This window comes from Bombina bombina, chromosome 5 (assembly GCF_027579735.1).
Source record: "Bombina bombina isolate aBomBom1 chromosome 5, aBomBom1.pri, whole genome shotgun sequence".
Classification (NCBI taxonomy): Eukaryota; Metazoa; Chordata; class Amphibia; order Anura; family Bombinatoridae; genus Bombina; species Bombina bombina.
In genome coordinates, this window is record NC_069503.1 from 773,643,751 (window position 1) to 773,665,550 (window position 21,800).

At 37.6% G+C, this 21,800-nt stretch overlaps 1 protein-coding gene across 2 annotated transcripts in view; it reads right to left on the reverse strand.

The window, feature by feature from the left end:
• Nucleotides 1–16,003, reverse strand: part of LOC128660817 (beta-Ala-His dipeptidase) — a 102,250-nt gene extending 86,247 nt beyond the window's left edge. Inside the window, exon 1 of one of the 2 annotated variants that reach the window (XM_053714860.1) lies at nucleotides 15,871–16,003. In XM_053714860.1, coding sequence (XP_053570835.1) covers nucleotides 15,871–15,906 — 36 coding nt within the window. In that variant the 5' untranslated portion in view covers nucleotides 15,907–16,003. Of the gene's footprint in view, nucleotides 1–15,471; nucleotides 15,787–15,870 lie in introns of those variants that run through there. The other variant, XM_053714861.1, reaches the window with a different exon arrangement.
• Nucleotides 16,004–21,800: the final 5,797 nt, after the last annotated feature.

The following is a 21,800-nucleotide window of genomic DNA, read 5'->3' on the forward strand; positions in this document are numbered from 1 at the left end:
GTGCAAGAGAAATGTGATGTTAACACATGCTTTTTACCATATTTGTCTTGTATGTATTTTATTTTCAACACTTTCGGACATGTACTGCAAGAGCCACATGGAAACATTCCAGTAGATTTACTAGTCTTTTTTGATATATGGACATAGTGGCTTGTGACTAGCATGTCTTTAAGATTTTTGGGCCTTTTATAGCCTATTGATACCTGACTGCCTATTTGGCTGGCTAGGAGAGGGTCATTTTGTAGGATATGCCAGTTGTTATTTATTATTTCAATAACTTGTTTCATTTGAGGGTTGAAGGTGGTAATCAATCAAGGTTTGTCGATCCATTTTGAGTTCCTGTGAGTGTGCCCTTTTTACAGAACGATTACTGTAACCTCTTTCTTTCAATCTATTTGATAGTTTGACTGCCTCTTGTTTGTACTCTGTGATATTGGAGCAGTTACGTCTCAATCTGATGAATTCTCCCTTAGGAATTGCTTTTAGAGTACTAGGAGCATGAGCACTGGTGTGATGTAATAGAGTGTTAGTAGCAGTTGCTTTTCTATATAACTTAGTGATAATTTATCCAGTTTCATTTTTGTTAATTTCCAAATCTAGGAAATTGATTTTATGCTTGCTGTATTCATATGTTAATCTTAAATTCAGATTAATGGTGTTAAGAATATTCATAAATTCTTTTAAAGAATCAGAAGGCCCTTCCCAGATAAATAGCACGTCATCTATAAAGTGAATCCATAAGAGAATGTACTGTGTATAGATATCATTTTCTGATGAAAAGACAGTCTTACTCTCCCAACATCCAAGGAATAAGTTGGGGCACATGCCGAGCCCATGGCTGTACCCTGTATTTGCAGAAGGAATCTTTAAAAGTGAAATAATTGCGATTCAACACAAAATGTAATAATTCTATTATTAAAGAGTTATGAGTCTTATTATCGCTTTGATTAGATGTTAAATAATAAGAAATAGCCTGTTCCCCCAATTTATGTTGAATACTTGTATACAGAGATTCAACATCAGCTGTCACCAAATTTTCCAGTTTTTGTAGAACTTCCATTGTGTCCTTCATGTAAGAGGGTAGTGTGTACAGATACTCTCTCAATATAATTTTTACCGATATCACGATGAATTAGTGTATAATAGAAAAAGCTTTTTATATTTAAGGGATTGATACGGTCAGTTTGAGATCAAATAATACACAACAATGTTATTGTAGAGCACCTTAACACATAAGCCCACACGCTGTATTATATTGTCTTTTCTGTATAAGCACACATGTACATACATATCGTTTAGTTATGGCAATCAAGTGCTAGCACACTCTTAATTTGTTCAGCAATACCTAATGATCGTATATATAATATCCTGATAATTCAAACAGGCGTGTATAACACGAAGCAGTGGTAGGATGATTTTGTTTTGTATTCCACCTATCATAAACAAGACATAGAAACATAGATATTGACGGCAGATAATAGCCATAGGCCCAGCAAGTCTGCCCGACCTTACCTAACAGTATAAACTTATCTAGTTCGTAGGATAGCCTTATGCTTGTCCCATGCATTTTTAAAGTCCCCCACAGTGTTTGTTGCTACTACCTTTTGAGGAAGTTTATTCCATACATCAATCACTCTTTCTGTAAAGAAGTGCTTCCTCAAATTACTCCTGAATCTACTACCCTTTAACTTGAGCTCATGACCCCTTGTTCTTGAATTTTCCATTTTATGTAAAATACCCACAGCCTCAGTTTTACTAAACCCTTTAATGTACTTGAAAGTTGCTATCATATCACCTCTTTCCCTTCTCTCCTCTAAGCTATACATATTTAGGTCATTGAGCCTATCCTGGTAAGTTTTATTTTTTAGACCATGTACCATTTTGGTAGCCCTCCTTTGCACAGATTCAAGTTTGTTAATATCCTTCTGAAGATATGGCCTCCAGAACTGCACACAATACTCAAGATGAGGCCTAACTAATGATCTATAAAGTGGCATAAGAACCTTACTATTTCTGCTGTAAATACCTCTACCAATACATCCAAGCATTCTGCTAGCCTTACTCGCTGCATTACTACATTGTTTACTAAGTTTTAAATCATCTGAAATAATAATTCCCAAGTCCTGTTCCTCATCTGTAACAGTCAGTAAAGTGTCATTGAGTCTGTAATTAACATTTGGATTTTTCTTCCCTAAATGCATTATTTTACACTTTGCTGTGTTAAACTTTAGATCCCAGTCGTTTGTCCAATCCTCCAATTGTTGTATATCACTTCTCATTTTGTCTACCCCCCCCTGGAACATCCACTCTGCTGCAAATTTTTGTATCATCTGCAAAGAGACATACTTTCCCCTGTAGCCCTTTGCTGATATCACAGATAAATATGTTAAACAAAGCAGGCCCCAGAACTGACCCCTGAGGAACACCACTAGTAACAGCCCCCTCTGCTGAATGAACTCCATTTACTAAGACACTTTGTTTTCTGTCCTTAAGCCAGCATTCCACCCAGTTCACAATTTTTTAATCTAGACCAAGGAGATATAGTTTGTGAATTAGTTTATTGTGTGGGACGGTGTCAAATGCTTTGCTGAAATCTAGATATGCTACATCAACTGCTCCACCCTTGTCTAATACTTTTGTTACATAATCAAAGAAGTCAATTAGATTAGTCTGACATGATCTCCCTGAAGTAAAACCATGCTGATTTTGGTCCTCTAAATTGTTTGTCTTTATGTAAGTCTTAATTCTTTCTTTTAAGAGGCTTTCCATTAATTTCCCTACTACTGAAGTTAAACTAACTGGCCTGTAGTTGCCAGATTCTTCTCTACTGCCCTTTTTATGAAGAGGTATTACATTTGCTATTCTCCAATCATCTGGGACAGCTCCTGTTAATAGTGACTGATTAAACAGATCAGTTAATGGGACAGTTAGCACTGATCGAAGTTCTTTTAAAACCCTTGGATGAATATTATCAGGACCCACTGCCTTTTTAACATTTATTTTTGATAATGCTAACAAAACCTCATCCTCTGTAAAAAGATTACTGTTAAGCTTGTTTCTATTTTTCATAGCATCCCTTAATGTAGACATTGTATCTTCACAATCTTTTGTGAAAACAGAACAGAAGTAATCATTGAGACAGTCTGCAATCTGCTTATCTCCTTCTATTATTCTACCATCAACTGATTTCAATTTTACTATTCCTACCATATTTTTTCTTCTTTCACTGATATATCTAAAGAATGTTTTGTCCCCATGTTTTACTGACTGTGCTATCTTCTCTTCTGCATGAGCTTTAACCTTCCTAATTAACTGCTTAGTCTTTTTTTGTTGGAGTCTCCATATTTTCATATAATCATCTGCTTGTGTGTGTCTGTAATTTTTATAAGCTATATTTTTTGTCTTTACAGCATGTGCTACTTCTTTGGAAAACCAAATTGGTTTCCGCTTTCTTTTACTTTTACAGACATGTCTAATACAGTGTGCGGTTGCATCTAAAATGGCACCTTTCACAAATTCCCACTGTTCTTGAACCCCTGTAATAAGAGTTTTCCCCTTTAAATAGTCTTTTAGGTATTCTCCCATTAATGAAAAATCTGCCGTCCTAAAGTCTAAGGCCTAGATTTGGAGTTTGATCAAATGCTGCGTTAGGCTCCAAAAAAGGAGCGTAGAGCATTTTTACCGCAAATGCAACTCTCGATACCAGAGTTGCTTACGGACGCGGCCGGCCTCAAAAACGTGCTCGTGCACGATTCTCCCATAGGAAACAATGGGGCTGTTTGAGCTGAAAAAAAACCTAACACCTGCAAAAAAGCAGCGTTCAGCTCCTAACGCAGCCCCATTGTTTCCTATGGGGAAACACTTCCTACGTCTGCACCTAACACTCTAACATGTACCCCGAGTCTAAACACCCCTAACCTTACACTTATTAACCCCTAATCTGCCGCCCCCCGCTATCGCTGACACCTGCATATTTTTTTTAACCCCTAATCTGCCGCTCCGTAAACCGCCGCAACCTACGTTATCCCTATGTACCCCTAATCTGCTGCCCTAACATCGCCGACCCCTATATTATATTTATTAACCCCTAATCTGCCCCCCTCAACGTCGCCGACACCTGCCTACACTTATTAACTCCTAATCTGCCGAGCGGACCTGAGCGCTACTATAATAAAGTTATTAACCCCTAATCCGCCTCACTAACCCTATCATAAATAGTATTAACCCCTAATCTGCCCTCCCTAACATCGCCGACACCTACCTTCAATTATTAACCCCTAATCTGCCGAGCGGACCTCACCGCTACTATAATAAATGTATTAACCCCTAAAGCTAAGTCTAACCCTAATACTAACACCCCCCTAAGTTAAATATAATTTACATCTAACGAAATTAATTAACTCTTATTAAATAAATGATTCCTATTTAAAGCTAAATACTTACCTGTAAAAAAAAATCCTAATATAGCTACAATATAAATTATAATTATATTATAGCTATTTTAGGATTAATATTTATTTTACAGGCAACTTTGTAATTATTTTAACCAGGTACAATAGCTATTAAATAGTTAAGAACTATTTAATAGTTACCTAGTTAAAATAATAACAAATTTACCTGTAAAATAAATTCTAACCTAAGATATAATTAAACCTAACACTACCCTATCAATAAATTAATTAAATAAACTACCTACAATTACCTACAATTAACCTAACACTACACTATCAATAAATTAATTAAACACAATTCCTACAAATAAATACAATTAAATAAACTAGCTAAAGTACAAAAAATAAAAAAGAACTAAGTTACAAAAAATAATAAAATATTTACAAACATAAGAAAAATATTACAACAATTTTAAACTAATTACACCTACTCTAAGACCCCTAATAAAATAACAAAGCCCCCCAAAATAAAAAATTCCCTACCCTATTCTAAATTAAAAAAGTTACAAGCTCTTTTACCTTACCAGCCCTGAACAGGGCCCTTTGCGGGGCATGCCCCAAGGATTTCAGCTCTTTTGCCTGTAAAAAAAAACATACCATACCCCCCCCCAACATTACAACCCACCACCCCACATACCCCTAATCTAACCCAAACCCCCCTTAAATAAACCTAACACTAAGCCCCTGAAGATCTTCCTACCTTGTCTTCACCATACCAGGTTCACCGATCCGTCCTGGCTCCAACATCTTCATCCAACCCAAGCGGGGGTTGGCGATCCATCATCCGGTGCTGAAGAGGTCCAGAAGAGGCTCCAAAGTCTTCCTCCTATCCGGCAAGAAGAGGACATCCGGACCGGCAAACATCTTCTCCAAGCGGCATCTTCAATCTTCTTCCATCCGGTGCGGAGCGGGTCCATCTTGAAGCAGGCGACGCGGATCCATCCTCTTCTTCCGTTGTCTCCCGACGAATGACGGTTCCTTTAAGGGACGTCATCCAAGATGGCGTCCCTCGAATTCCAATTGGCTGATATTATTCTATCAGCCAATCGGAATTAAGGTAGGAATTTTCTGATTGGCTGATGGAATCAGCCAATCAGAATCAAGTTCAATCCGATTGGCTGATCCAATCAGCCAATCAGATTGAGCTCGCATTCTATTGGCTGTTCCGATCAGCCAATAGAATGCGAGCTCAATCTGATTGGCTGATTGGATCAGCCAATCGGATTGAACTTGATTCTGATTGGCTGATTCCATCAGCCAATCAGAAAATTCCTACCTTAATTCCGATTGGCTGATAGAATCCTATCAGCCAATCGGAATTCGAGGGACGCCATCTTGGATGACGTCCCTTAAAGGAACCGTCATTCGTCGGGAGACAACGGAAGAAGAGGATGGATCCGCGTCGCCTGCTTCAAGATGGACCCGCTCCGCACCGGATGGAAGAAGATTGAAGATGCCGCTTGGAGAAGATGTTTGCCGGTCCGGATGTCCTCTTCTTGCCGGATAGGAGGAAGACTTTGGAGCCTCTTCTGGACCTCTTCAGCACCGGATGATGGATCGCCAACCCCCGCTTGGGTTGGATGAAGATGTTGGAGCCAGGACGGATCGGTGAACCTGGTATGGTGAAGACAAGGTAGGAAGATCTTCAGGGGCTTAGTGTTAGGTTTATTTAAGGGGGGTTTGGGTTAGATTAGGGGTATGTGGGTGGTGGGTTGTAATGTTGGGGGGGGGGGTATGGTATGTTTTTTTTTTACAGGCAAAAGAGCTGAAATCCTTGGGGCATGCCCCGCAAAGGGCCCTGTTCAGGGCTGGTAAGGTAAAAGAGCTTGTAACTTTTTTAATTTAGAATAGGGTAGGGAATTTTTTATTTTGGGGGGCTTTGTTATTTTATTAGGGGGCTTAGAGTAGGTGTAATTAGTTTAAAATTGTTGTAATATTTTTCTTATGTTTGTAAATATTTTATTATTTTTTGTAACTTAGTTCTTTTTTATTTTTTGTACTTTAGCTAGTTTATTTAATTGTATTTATTTGTAGGAATTGTGTTTAATTAATTTATTGATAGTGTAGTGTTAGGTTAATTGTAGGTAATTGTAGGTAGTTTATTTAATTAATTTATTGATAGGGTAGTGTTAGGTTTAATTATATCTTAGGTTAGGATTTATTTTACAGGTAAATTTGTTATTATTTTAACTAGGTAACTATTAAATAGTTCTTAACTATTTAATAGCTATTGTACCTGGTTAAAATAATTACAAAGTTGCCTGTAAAATAAATATTAATCCTAAAATAGCTATAATATAATTATAATTTATATTGTAGCTATATTAGGATTTATTTTACAGGTAAGTATTTAGCTTTAAATAGGAATCATTTATTTAATAAGAGTTAATTAATTTCGTTAGATGTAAATTATATTTAACTTAGGGGGGTGTTAGTATTAGGGTTAGACTTAGCTTTAGGGGTTAATACATTTATTATAGTAGCGGTGAGGTCCGCTCGGCAGATTAGGGGTTAATAATTGAAGGTAGGTGTCGGCGATGTTAGGGAGGGCAGATTAGGGGTTAATACTATTTATGATAGGGTTAGTGAGGCGGGTTAGGGGTTAATAACTTTATTATAGTAGCGCTCAGGTCCGCTCGGCAGATTAGGGGTTAATAAGTGTAGGCAGGTGTCGGCGACGTTGAGGGGGGCAGATTAGGGGTTAATAAATATAATATAGGGGTCGGCGGTGTTAGGGGTAGCAGATTAGGGGTACATAGGGATAACGTAGGTGGCGGCGCTTTGCGGTCGGAAGATTAGGGGTTAATTATTTTAAGTAGCTGGCGGCGACGTTGTGGGGGGCAGGTTAGGGGTTAATAAATGTAATACAGGGGTCGGCGGGGTTAGGGGCAGCAGATTAGGGGTACATAAGTATAACGTAGGTGGCGGTCGGCAGATTAGGGGTTAAAAATTTTAATCGAGTGGCGGCGATGTGGGGGGAGCTCGGTTTAGGGGTACATAGGTAGTTTATGGGTGTTAGTGTATTTTAGGGTACAGTAGTTATGAGCTTTATGAACCGGCGTTAGCCAGAAAGCTCTTAACTCCTGCTATTTTCAGGCGGCTGGAATTTTGTCGTTAGAGCTCTAACGCTCACTTCAGAAACGACTCTAAATACCAGCGTTAGAAAGATCCCATTGAAAAGATAGGATACGCAAATGGCGTAGGGGGATCTGCGGTATGGAAAAGTCGCGGCTGAAAAGTGAGCGTTAGACCCTTTAATCACTGACTCCAAATACCAGCGGGCGGCCAAAACCAGCGTTAGGAGCCTCTAACGCTGGTTTTGACGGCTACCGCCGAACTCCAAATCTAGGCCTAAAACTTTTGTTTTAGTCTGGGTGGACAGTTCCTGCACATGAATACTAAACCAAACAGATTGATGATCACTGGATCCTAAGTTCTCACCTACAGACACATCTGAAACTGTATCACTGTTCGTAAGTATTAGATCTAATATAGCTTCCTTACGAGTTGGTTCCTTGACTAATTGCTCAAGTGATTCCCCTAGCAGAGATTCAAGAATATACCTGCTTCTAGCCGATCTAGCAGAAGGAGTCTATATCTGGCAAATTAAAGTCGCCCAGTACTATAACCTTACCCTTCATGGTCATTTTGGTTATTTCTTCTAATAACAGATTGTCCAGTTTTTCATCCTGCAATGGAGGCCTATATACAACCCCTATTCTAAAAACATTTTTATCTCCAATTTCCAAAGTCACCCAAATACTTTCCACCTCATCATTTATTCCTACAATTTCAGTAACCTTTATATTTTCCTTTACATACAAAGCAACTCCTCCACCTTTCTTTCCTACTCTGTTCTTTTTAAATAACCTGTATCCAGGTATGACTATGTCCCAGTCATGCAAATCATTGTACCATGTTTCTGTTATAGCTACTAAATCCAAGTTGTCCCTAGTCATTATTGAAATGAGTTCAGGTAATTTATTTCCTAAGCTGCGAGCATTTGTGCTCATGGCACAAAGACTTTTTCTACTAGAATTTCTAGAATTGTTACTTGGACTAACAGTTTTGGCATGCTGTGGGGGGCAGGTAGATATATTAATGCTACCCCCCTTTATTAGTTTAAATGATTTCTAATAAAGTATTTGAACTCCTCTCCCAGATACTCTGTTCCTTTAGCATCCAAATGCAAGCCATTTCTCCTAAATAACCTAGTATCTTTCCAAACAGAGCTATAATGTCCAATAAAACTAAATCCTTGTTCCCTGCACCACTTATCTAACCAAGAATTAAATGTTGTTATCCGCTCCATCTTTCCTGCTTCCTGGCCATACACAGGTAAAATAGCAGAAAATGATAGAGTTGATGCCACAGTCTCTAAATGATTACCTAGGTCACAAAACTCTTTCTGAACAGCAGCAACATGATTACTAGCCAGATCATTTGTTCCTAAATGAACAATCACATCTAACTCACTACCCTTTCCTGCTGCCTTAACAATTCTCAAAATACGATTCTTATCCCTGTGAGCAGTAGCTCCTGGAAGACATCTAACCTCCCTTGCTTCTCCTTTACTTTCACCTAAATACACATTCCTCAAAATAGAGTCACCCACTAACAGTCTTTTTCTCAAAAACACATCTGCAGTTCTTTCCTGTGTTATGTTACCTGGAGAATCAGGTACCAATAGATTTAAATTACCTGTTACAGCTTCAGAGGGCTCAGAAACAGCAATCTCCTCATCATAAGTGTATTCGGCAAGAGCAGCATAGAAGTTTTGCAATGGCAGAGGTTGTGGGCAATGCTTCTGATCTACTGTTCTAATTCTTCCAGAGCCTACAGTGATCCATCTGCCTCTCCTTGCTAATCTCTGGGGTAGAGGGGCTTCTTTCTGAGGCAGCTTTGTAGAGGTAACAGGTATGTTACTTACCTTAGCTTGAAGTTTAGCTATTTCCTCCCTTAAGAGGGAAAACTGCTTACAAACAGGACAGCCCCTAAATCTCCAAAAAGTAGCACGATTAAAAAGTGCAAAACACCTATTGCACTGTATCTGAGACATTTTAAACTATGCAACACTTTAACAATAAGAAAAATATAAGTATTATTTACTGCTGAATAATCCTGAATAAACTTGAATAACTTCTGAAATAACTCAAATATCCTTATTTATTTGACTCCTGAAATAACTCAAATATCCTTATTTATTTGACTCCTGAAATAACTCAAATATCCTTATTTATTTGACTCCTGAAATAACTCAAATATCCTTATTTATTTGACTCCTGAAATAACTCAAATATCCTTATTTATTTGATCCTTTTTTAGCTTGATCCCTTTGCTAAGAAGCAGAGCTAAACAGATCTCTTTAAATACCCTCAGAAAGATAGGGTGGGGTCCCTCCTAATTGCTCACCTATGCAAACAATCGAATTGTTATCTAATTGCAATACTAAAAACCAGAATACAAAAGAATGTAAATTAACTCAAACCTTTAACTATTCAATTTCTGTAGTGAAACTAATTCACAGTTCAGGTCTACCACCTATGAAAAAACAAAATATAAAGTTAATAGAAATACAAAATAGATTATCTGAAAGTACAAACTATTCAAGTAACAAGATGTAAACACAGGGGGCGTTCCAGAAAAACGGTGATTCTATAATACTAAGATCTAGCAAATATCTACAAGTGATGAGTATAAATCACATTTGATTTTCGAATACACATTGTGTACACTTTATCAGCAGTTACTAAAACAAGAAATTTAATGCTATTATCGCTACAACAAATTTTCTGACAGTGATTTTTTGTATTTTAATTAGCCCTCCAGTTGTTAAAAACTAATATTAGAAGTTTCTGTTGACTTAGTTTAAAAATATTTTCTTAATTATAAAATACTTTCTGCATTAGTGTGGTATGCTCTTAGTTTTACTATGAGCGGGTAACATCGGTAATATTGTGTCTGGTCTGAAGGTAAACATTACAAGCAAGCTTACCATATAAGCTGCACCAGAGATAGAAAAGACATTTAAGACACAGTTTTCAGTGCTTACACTGGCAGATTTATTAACCTTTTATTCAACTGATTGTTGTCAACATTGGTTACTATTTAACCTATATATATACACTGGTGGAGTGTTTTAAGTGTGTGTGTGTGAGCAACAAGCAGCTCTCATAACCTTTTTTTCTTTTTTTTGCTGCTCTTTTATTAGCAATTAAATTAAAAGTTACATTTTATATATCTTTAATATATCAGTATCAAGTATTTACAAATAGTACATAGAAGCAAACTTTAGCATACCCATTCTTGTGGGATCACTGCTGTTGTTTTTGAGATCCCATTCTTTATTCATACCCTTAATACATAATGAGTTGATGAATGATAAGGTGTATAAGAAGCGTACATATAACCCATTTTTAATATACAGAGAGAAATTGATAGGGCTATATCCTTTGCATATAAAAATTGTATCATTGGTAAAGATGTAGTGTCATTTTTTTAAATAGAAAAACCCTGTACCCCTGTTATATACACCTTACCTAAAGTTCACAAAAACCTGACCACCCCCCAGGTCGCCCAATAAATGGCAGCACAAACTAATATCTTCATTATCTTGGATAAAATCCTTCGCCCCTATGTAGAACTGTCCAGTTCATTCAATAGAGACACTGGGAACTTTATGAATAAGCTAGATTCCCTGGAGCTCCCAACTAATACATTTAATATTTTCAGTCTAGATATTGAAAGCCTTTATACTTCAATTATACACACTAGTGGGATTGAGTCAGTTTATTCTGCATTAATGTAACTGACCTATTTAAGAAACCAAATGACTGCAATAGCCTATTAAGGTATGATAGTGCCCACCCCCTTCTCTGATCAAATCTCTCTCTCATAGTCAATTCTCACCAGTTTGTAAGATCATCTCAGATGAAAGCTTAATTGATAAAAGACTTACAGAAATTTGTAATAGGTTAATAGAAAGGGGGTACCCTAAAACCATGATTACAAATGGTATGGTAGCAGTCAAATCTACCTCTAGAGCCAATCTCTTAAAACCTAATAAAAATGGAGATTCCAAAAGAAATATGCAAGACCCTAAAGTTATTTATTGTCTCCAAGTACAATGCTCAAAGTAAAGATATCCAGCATATTATTAGAAAACATTGAAGTATACTATCTAATTGTAATCACACCATAAAGGAATTCCAAAAGTATCCAATGCCAGCATTTAAAAAGGGTATGAATATCCAGGAAAAACTAAAGGGCCACTCAACCCAAAATCTTTCTTTCATGATTCAGATAGAACATATTCTTCTATTATTTATTTTGCTTCATTTTTTAGATATCCTTAGTTGAAGAAAAAGCAATGCACATGGTGAGCCAATCACACAAGGCTTCTATGTGCAGCAACCAATCAGCAGCTACTGAGCATATCTAGATATGCTTTTCAGCAAAGAATATCAAGAGAATTAAACAAATTAGATAATAGAAGTAAATTAGAAAGATGTTTAAAACTGCATTCTCTTTCTAAATCATGAAAGAAAAAATGTGGTTTTCATGTCCCTTTAAAGCAGATGTAGGGACTAATATTAAGTCTGGTTTGAGATTCATAACTACTAAAAACATAGGGTGTTATCCCTGCTTGGGATGCTTATGTTGCAGTAACATGACTAAAGAGTCAGTGTTCTATCATCCACAAACGGGGAAAAAATACATTAAAGGTTTTGTCTTACAACATTTATTATTTACATGGTTAAAGGGACACTGAACCCAAATTGTTTCTTTCGTGATTCAGATAGAGCATGAAATTGTAAGCAACTTTCTAATTTACTCCTATTATCAAATTTTCTTCATTCTCTTCTATCTTTATTGAAATGCAAGAATGTAAGTTTAAATGCCGGCCCATTTTTGGTGAACCATCTGGGTTGTTTTTGCTGATTGGTGGATAAATTCATCCACCAATAAAAACGTGCTGCCCAGAGTTCTGAACAAAAAAAAGCTTAGATGCCTTCTTTTTCAAATAAAGATAGCAAGAGAACAAAGAAAATTTAATAATAGGAGTAAATTAGAAAGTTGCTTAAAATTGCATGCTTTATCTGAATCACGAAAGAAAAAAACTGGGTTCAGTGTCCCTTTAAGTGTCCGTGTGGGAGGGTTTACATTGGTGAGTCGAATAGAAGTGCTAAAGAACGCATTATTGAACATAAAAGCAATATCCATACAAATAATATGAAATCCCCCCTTGCATACCATTTTCTAAAAGCTGGCCATACAATAAGTCAGCTCCGGTTTCAAATCATAGATCATATTGAGAACCCCCGTAGAGGAGGCGAAAGGGAATTAATGCTTAAGCAAAAAGAATCCTTTTGGATTTACGAATTAGGAATACTTCACCCTAAAGGTATGAATAAAAAATGGGATCTGTCTGTTTTCCTGTAAATTGATGTTCAGGATAGATTGTATGATAATTGTTTCGCTTTTTCTGCCTTTTCATCTTAAGATGAGTTTTACAAATATAGAATTAGTTGTATACCACTAGATATATCCTTTGATATTGAAATTGTAAAAATAAATAAGATTATTAATGTTCTGTGAATAAGGAGTTAATTACTCTGTAGTGCCACCTAGAGGTATGAGGGTATAAAAGTGTGTGTAACATGTTTGTTTGGCATGGCATGAGTAAGGGATTGTCTCCCGAAATGTTCTTGCCTTCTTTTCATTGACTGTTGGGACCTGAGCAAGTTTTCCTAAGGTGACGTGCATCCTATACTGAGTGCTGGAATTCCTTGTCTTAGATTGAAATGTAACAAACTGGAATCAATAGCTGAGAGGCTCAGTTTGCCACAAGCCCATACTGATGCACTGAATGTTAAAAGAGTATCGGTCTTTACGGAGCTTGATAAATAGGCTCCATACAGTATACTTATCATGACACATGTATTATATACCCACATACCCCTAGCTCCTATAAGTTTTTTATTAAAACTTTTTTTTGCTGTTCTTTATAAGGAATGGTGAACACTTATATAGTGAATATATATGAATACATGGGAGTACCATGGTTATTTAAATGGAAAATGACTATTCTCCACATCAGGTGCAGCTTTTCACACACACGAGTTTTGCCAACCAGTGAAACTTAGTTTACATATCTATGATTTAAACTCTTACCACACAGAATACATTTTAGTTTTAGTGAACTCACATTCTATGTTGTGTAAACATTATTTAAATACAGACTCCTCCCCACTGCCGAGATCCAATTTTTGCTCAGTCCTTATTGTTTCCTATGGAAGGCACATCACCACTTGTAGGGACTGTGAAGGTCAGACCAGTTTTTTATAAAATATATAGAGTCGCAGGGTAGTAGCACAAAATTTAAATGCTGAACAGGATTAGAGAGTGTAATTTTTGCACCACAATATGCCTTTAAGAGCACATTTTCAGACATTCCATGATTTAGAAAGAGCATGCAATTGTAAAGAAACTTTCCAAGTACCATCAATTTTTTTTATCTCTTGATATTTATTCTTGTATAACACTGTTACAAAGTTTGCAATCATTGCTGAAAAGTAGTGCTCAAGGCATGAGCACATTCATGAGTCTACCTGCATATGCTCTCATAAAAAGGAGCTAACTTTTAACAGAGACCAAGATAAAAGAATACAATTTAAAGTGATGGTAAATGTTTTTGAAATGCTAAGATTTACCAGGGCTATACATAAAGGTGTTTTTCAGTCATGAAGTATAAAAAACTTCATGTTGAAGAGTTTATGCTGTGCTGAAGGCTTAGTGCCTCGGGCTGGCCAGGGAAAAATACTATTTTGTTATGAGGTCACGTTTAAACCTCTTAGCCAATAGTGGTGGTAGCCGATTGGCATTATGCCTCTGTTTGAATCTGTTAGGCCACCTGTCTACATTCGGATTAGTTAAACACATGAATACCTATAATAACAGGAGATTTTGCAGACCTCCCAAAAGAAAAAGAAAAAAAATAACCAGCCAAAATAAGCAGCCAATTGGAAAGGAGAACACCTGATGACTTCCTTGGGTGTATATTTGCAGGTTCTAGAAGACATCTAACAAGCTGAATGTATGGCAAGCAGTTGGAGCAGCAATACTTGCATGATCTATGTGAGAATATGTATGTGGTTGAATACAGATGAATACAGATAAACTATTTACAAAGCTGCAGTTCTTGCCACTAACTAATCTCCCACAAAGGATAAAGCATTTGTGCCCAAAAAATAGATTGTTATACTAACCATTAGTGAGAGTAAAGTTTTTTTTCACCACTATGGCCTCAAGAAAAAAAATAAGTATTTTCAATCACAGCTTCCTTAGTACCTGCGGACATTTCCTTATATTTAACGTGTGTACAAACAACATATTGCACTGATACAATTCACATTGGATACATAATGACATAAAGATACAATCTTTTACAACACATTTTGTGTTGATGGTGAGGATGGATATGTGTTGTTAAAACTAACCTAGAGAACTTTTTAAAGTTTTGGGTTTCTTTTAATATTAGCAAAATAATGTTATAAATATTTTTTTTCTTTGTAAACTTCTTTCATTAATTCAATTACAATTAAACATTAACAAGCAAAGCCCTGGTAAGACAGAGGTACACTCTGATGTATACTTGCATCTGCATTACAGAATATTCCTGAAAAGAAAAACTATATTGCAATGCAGTGTAACTGTAAAATCACAACTATATTATAATTAACAGATCAGTTTACAAATGGAAAACACAAATACACATAAACTTATATTAGAGACACTGCAGACAGATGTCACAGCATAACCTATAGAACAATATGATTTCTGAACCCTAATATATTCCTCCCGTATTACTAAACAAAACATTAAAATATTATTTCTAGCAGAGGCCTCTGTCAATATGAAATTTTGAATGTAAATGCCTCATGATCATTTATAAACATAGCAATTATTAACATCTGCTATATAACTAGATTTAAAATAATAAAAAAAATGCATACTTTACCTTGTGCAATATTCACCAGTCACTGTAATAAAGTCTCCCTAGCGAATAAACTGTTCTGTTAGCTTTCATAATGATCTACAGGAGATATAGCTGATCTAGTTCATTTGTTATACAAGACAAACCCAGGAAGTTTGATTGCATAATATAAGGAGCTCTGTAGTTGGAAATTTGCTTATAATCTTATCCATTTACCATAAAATAGTTAGTGCCCTGTAAGGGTGAACTGCTCCTGAAGCAGTTATGGTCTCATTCATCTGTCCCTACGAATAGCTGCTACAATCAGATATGACTGGATACTGCTTACTCAGCTGGAAAAGCCATGTGAAAGTCCTGGAAGTCTGACACGCAACAAAACTTGCTCTCATTTGCTCTGTGACATGCAAAAGGAAACATGCTTACCATAGAGTACAGCAGCAGGCATGTGGCTACAGACATCTCTCTGCAGTCTGCTCAGAAGAGCAGCAGTGTCAGGTTTCTTCTCCTGTATGGTCTCTCTAGCTTTTTATGTTGACTGTTCAGTTCTCAGAATTTTAAGAACAAAGGTGATAGGCTAAAAATGTCATGTGATTTGAGACTCAACAAGCCAAATAGGCAACCAATTTAAAATTTGTTAAAAATGCCTGAAAATATTGCTGCTAAACATTTGCACAGATCTGTAAGAAACCTATGATTCAACAGTTTTTCTATATATTGGAACAAGCAGCATACAGGCTAAATAATCATCACAAAAAATATGTAACTCTTCCTGTTGCATTGGTGTGTCAGTGTCACTGTAAAATATTGGGGGGGGGGGGAGAAGAAAACATTGAAAGTAATTTTAAATGAAACTTACCCTGTTGTTATGGCTCTTGTCTACCCTAGCTGTACTACTTTTATTGGAGCAATTATCATTCAATGGGAACAGCTCAGCATCTTTTATAATAGTGTATAGTAAAACTTATAGACTGCACTCAGGATTTGTGATAAAATACATTTATTTTGTTATATCATGGTCATGTTTCGGGGTCCACAGACCCTTCGATGTTTGGTCTGAGGAAGGTGTCTGTGGACCCCGAAATGTCACCATGACATAACAAAAAAGTGAATTATTTTGTCACAAATCCAGTGAGTGCAGTCTATGGGCAAGATTACATATGTGGCGTCGCCCGCAAAAGCCGGCAATGCCGGTTTTTACGCGGTTTTGGTATCACATATACAGTGTAGCATACAAGTTACGCACGTATATTTTACCTGTCGTCCACATTTTTTACTCCCATAAACTAACATAGAGCTGGCATTGCCGTTCGGTATTACATATTCAGCGCAAGGACTTACGCGTGCATAATTGAGAAAATCTACTCCATTTTCATCTCGCCACACAAAGGCAGACGCAGCAAGCCTTGCACTGACTAAAAAAAGCAACGTAACTCCCTGGAAGCATTAACAAACACATACATTTAAAGGGACAGTCTAGTCAAAATTAAACTTTTATTATTAAGATAGGACATGTCATTTTAATCAACTTTCCAATTTACTTTTATCATCAAATTAGCTTTTTTTCTCGTGGTATTCTTAGTTGAAACTAAATCTAGGTAGGCTCATATGCTAAGTCCTAAGCACTTGAGGGCTGCCTCTAATCAAATGCTTTTTAAATTGGTTTTCAAAACAAAAAAACTTGATAGTTCACGTGGGCCATATAGATAACACTGTGTTCAGGCACAGAAAGTTATTTAAGATTTATCACAACACAATGCTAAATGCAAGACAATAGATACTAAACAGTCACAGTCATGTGATCAGGGGGCTGAAAGTAGGTTCTTAGATACAAGGTAAACACAAAGGTAAAAAGTATATTAATATAACTGTGTTGGTTATGCAAAACTGGGGAATGGGTAATAAAGGGATTATCTATATTTTAAAACAATAACAATTCTATTGTAGACTGTCCCTTTAAGCAGCATCTCAAATAGTTAAAGGGACAGTATACTATAAAATTGTTATCACAGTGTGTTCAAATACTTGCTTCCTTATTTTATATCTGTTCATAAACCAATCACCAATACTTGGAGAGAATAATGGAAAATAAACATTGTATGACCTTATCTCTTTTAGAACCCACTGGGAGTGTAATTTATTCTACTGGCTGTGTTAACACAGCTTGGCCTTCACGTCAAACTATTTAAGGATGGGTGGGGATACCACAGGCTAAATAAAATATTTCAAATGCAATCATAAGGGTAAAGGAAATACTTGTAAACAATTTAATACACTCCAGCAGGTAAAGTGGAGCATTCGGAACAAATTAAAGGGAAGAACATTTTTGAGTAAACTGTCCCTTTAAACCTTGCTCCCCACTTAATTATTAAAATCAATATTCCTCCTCTGCAATTGTGTCAAACCAATCACAAACAATACAACCTCTCACCTGCAGCCTTAGAACTCCTGACAATGCACACCCTATCAGTAACATCAGTATTATATATACCCATGTGTCAATTTATATTGGATGTGAGATACACTGATTTACATCTTATAAGTGAATATTACTATATGTACCCTTCATACACAACTATGTAAATGTGAGTTATAGTACAAGAATGTGTCAAAAACATGCCATTGCCATTTAAACACAGGTCATATTATATGTTTTAACAATATTAGTATAATAAAACACACCTCACATGGATGTGTACGACAATTACATGGTAAATAACAAAGGACAAAGTTTATGGTGAACTATAAGAATTTTTTTTTTGGCTTCTTCGATGAGGGAGATGAGGTGCCTGTAATGGATTGCCTTGTTCTCCTTGTTCTAGCAGATTCTGGTGTTTCTGCTGGTTTTCTGGCCACAGATGATAGGCTGGAGGCAGTGTCCTGCTGGTGTGTAAAGTGCTCAACCAACACACCCAAGACTTGATTTTGTTCTCTCCATCTATTGTCCATCTGCATATCAGACAGAATTTGCATAATCTGTGACTGGTTTTGAACACTTGCAGTTAACGATGCTGCAATGTCCCTCTGCAGCTCTATGCTACATTTGTGTAACCTCTCTTGGCCCATGAAGAACCACTCTTGGCCTCTTTGTATGCTTGTGCCAAGCCTCCTCTAGAGTGTAATGTATTTCTCACCCAGGGGAGAATACAATGCATCCACATGCTCTTGAGCAATAGGGATGGCAGTTGCTTGAGGGCCACAATGTTGGAGAAGAGGTGATGCTTGTGGATGTGCTTCTGTTGCTTGAGGGGCAGCTGTAGTTTCTGGTGCTTGAGGGGCAGTTGTAGTTTCTGCTGCTTGAGGGGCAGCTGTAGTTTCTGGTGCCTGAGGGGCAGCTGTAGTTTCTGCTGCTGGAGTGGCAGTTGTAGTTTCTGCTGCTTGAGTGGCAGTTGTAGTTTCTGCTACTTGAGGGGCATGTGTAGTTTTTGCTGCTTGAGGGGCAGCTGTGGTTTCTGCTGTAGATGTTTTCATCTGCAGATGTTGGAGCTCGTCCCAGGGAAGAGGATGGTGGAGCTCGTCCCAGGGAAGAGGATGGTGGAGCTCGTCCCAGGGAAGAGGATGGTGGTGCTTGTCCCAGTGAATAAGACGGTGCAGCTCACCTCAGTGAATAAGATGGTGGAGCTCTCATAGATGATTGGTATTCCCACTGATGACCAGTGTGTGACCACTCAGCCTCTAGGCGCATCCTGTGACATAGTCTGTGGGTAATATCCATGACTAACATGAGACTGTGATTGTGTTGTGGGGGGGGGGGGGGGGTGTAAATACATGGACCCTTTGTGCCTGTCTTGGTTCCCCCTTAAAACCAAAGGGAGGATATTCCTCTGGCCAGGAATGTTGCCGGGGGTCATATGGCAATGTTGGTGGCATCACTCCTGGGTCCTCAACTGAAGCCATCCAACCATGCTCATGCCTGGGAACACACTGTTCCTGCAGTTGCCTAAAGACTGGTGGTGGTGGTGGTTGTTGTGGTGGTGGCATGGTTGTTTCTATCCTTGTGACAGGAGGTTCTGTGGAGGAGTTAAAGGATGAGAGGGATTAGTACAGTAAGATATATGTCCATATAACTTATTTTACACTTCTTTATTAGAGTTTGAACACTGCTGATTTGCATTCTCAATTCCCTGGATATCTTTTTATATCCCTTTCCTGTTTTATACAGTTCAACTACCTTTTGCCGCAGATCCTTTGATAATTTTTTTGCTTTCCCCATGACTCAGAATCCAGAATTGTCATACAAGGGTCTGTCAGGAGTCCAGAAACTCATTGACCTTTTATGCACACACACTAATTACAAGAAAACAGATTACAGGTGAGGATGGTTACCTTTAATAGCCATTCTAACCCCTTTGTGTCAACTTGTGTGCATGTTATCAGGCCAAAATCACCAGGGTATGTAAACTTTTGATCAGGGTCATTTGGGTAGTTTCTGTTGTCATTATGATTTAAAAAGAGTAAACACAGTTGATTGATAATAAATAGCTTCAGCCAAACACTAACCATGAGTGACAGAAAAGGTTTTGTGTTATCATTTATATTCTCTGAAAAATGGCCAATAAATCATAAATTCTGCCAGGGTATGTAAACTTATGAGCACAACTGTATATATACATCTTCTCTTTGACCCGCCGGCACCTCTTACAATTATTCCACCTCTTTTCAGGCCCTCTACAGTCCTCCTCTGTGGAGTCACGCTGTTGATGGCATCCTCTACCGCTATCCATGCAGTCCTTTTTTTTAGAAATGCCTTTGCCCTTCTCCTGCCCGAAGAGGTCACTGTAGTTGTCCATGATGGCCTGGACTAAGGCAACATTTTCATCAAATGAGAAGTTGGGACATCTCAGCCTCTCATCCTCCATGGCCACTTGGCTTCCTCCCTGTGATGTCCCTGGCAGTGTGAGTTCCTCCCTATCCTCTCCCTCCTCCCCTTTTCTATCCCCATGTGCACCCTCTGTCCCTCTCCTGGATGTGCCTGGTATCTGAGGCTGTCTGGCATCTCTCCTCCCATCATCTATTCTGGCTCTCTTTCTCCCCACTACACTTACTCCATGTCAAGGGGCCCACTGCTCCTCCTGTCCTCAACTATCCTCCTCCCCTCATCCCTTTATCCCAACCTCTCCCTGTCATCCTCACACTAATCACACTACACACACTCCCACTCACTTCAGTGGCACACAATGGCAACCAAACACTTAGCCTATCACACTGTAAAAATAAAATATGTGAGGTGTTAGAAAAAAAGTGTGGTGTATTTGTATATGTATGCAATGTGTGCAATATGTCAGAATATGTGTAAGTAAGTGTACAAGTTTACTCAATCCACCAATGCGACCTAACTATTTATTCTGTTTGCGCCTCTCTCTCTACTCTCACTAATCCTCCACTCCTGGGCCTAGTGTTGTAGCTCATCGAACAATCCAAACACACGCAAGAAAATGGCAGTTGCGCCGGGGGCTTATATAGGGATTTTGAATAGTGTAATTACATGTCACTTTTTTAGCTTAATTCCGGTTTCGTTTTTATGTGCGTTATCCTCATTTGCATAAAACTACTCTTTATTGACACTTTACACAGACATAATACTGGCTTAAGTTACTTGCGATGCAGAAATGTGTATTTGCGCACATTTCTGAAGATTGCCAGTTTGTTCTACTTACGCCAGTCTAGCATCTGACAGCGCCGTATATGTGATACCCCGATGTGCGAGGTGAAATTACGGGCGATGCAGGTTTCAGAAGTTACGCTGAATGTAATCTCGCCCCCTATGTTTTACTATTGAAATTTTATTCTGACTAAGCACCCTGGTCATTGACTACCTGGCAGTGAGAGTGCAGATACCTGTGGGATTTTTTTATATATATATATATATATATATATATATATATATATATATATATATATATATATATATATCTCAAACGGCTGGTGTAGAATAGGGGATCCATATATAATAGTGCATTGAAAATATACACCTATCTGTCTGTCTATCTATCTCTTTATCTAGCTATCTAGCATAAAATAAATAACATGTAGCATTTAAACTTTCCTTTAAGTCTTTCCTTTATTTTGCAGAGTTATCACTGTTTTGGAACCGTAGTCCTCTTTTTCCTACCACAGCTATCAATACCCTAAATTTTGTCCTGCTTTATGTTTAGACACTGCCTAAAAATTTCCTGATTCCTTAACAGGTTTGTCACTCCAGTGGACCTTACGACCCTGTCCTGGTTGCCCTGACAAATCGCTGGACCACCACCCCAGTGTCAATCAGCCGCATCACTGGACTACCTGACTCAATTTTTTTGTTACCCTGATCCTACCCTGTCCTCCCAGTCCTCTATATTAAAATAAAAACATTG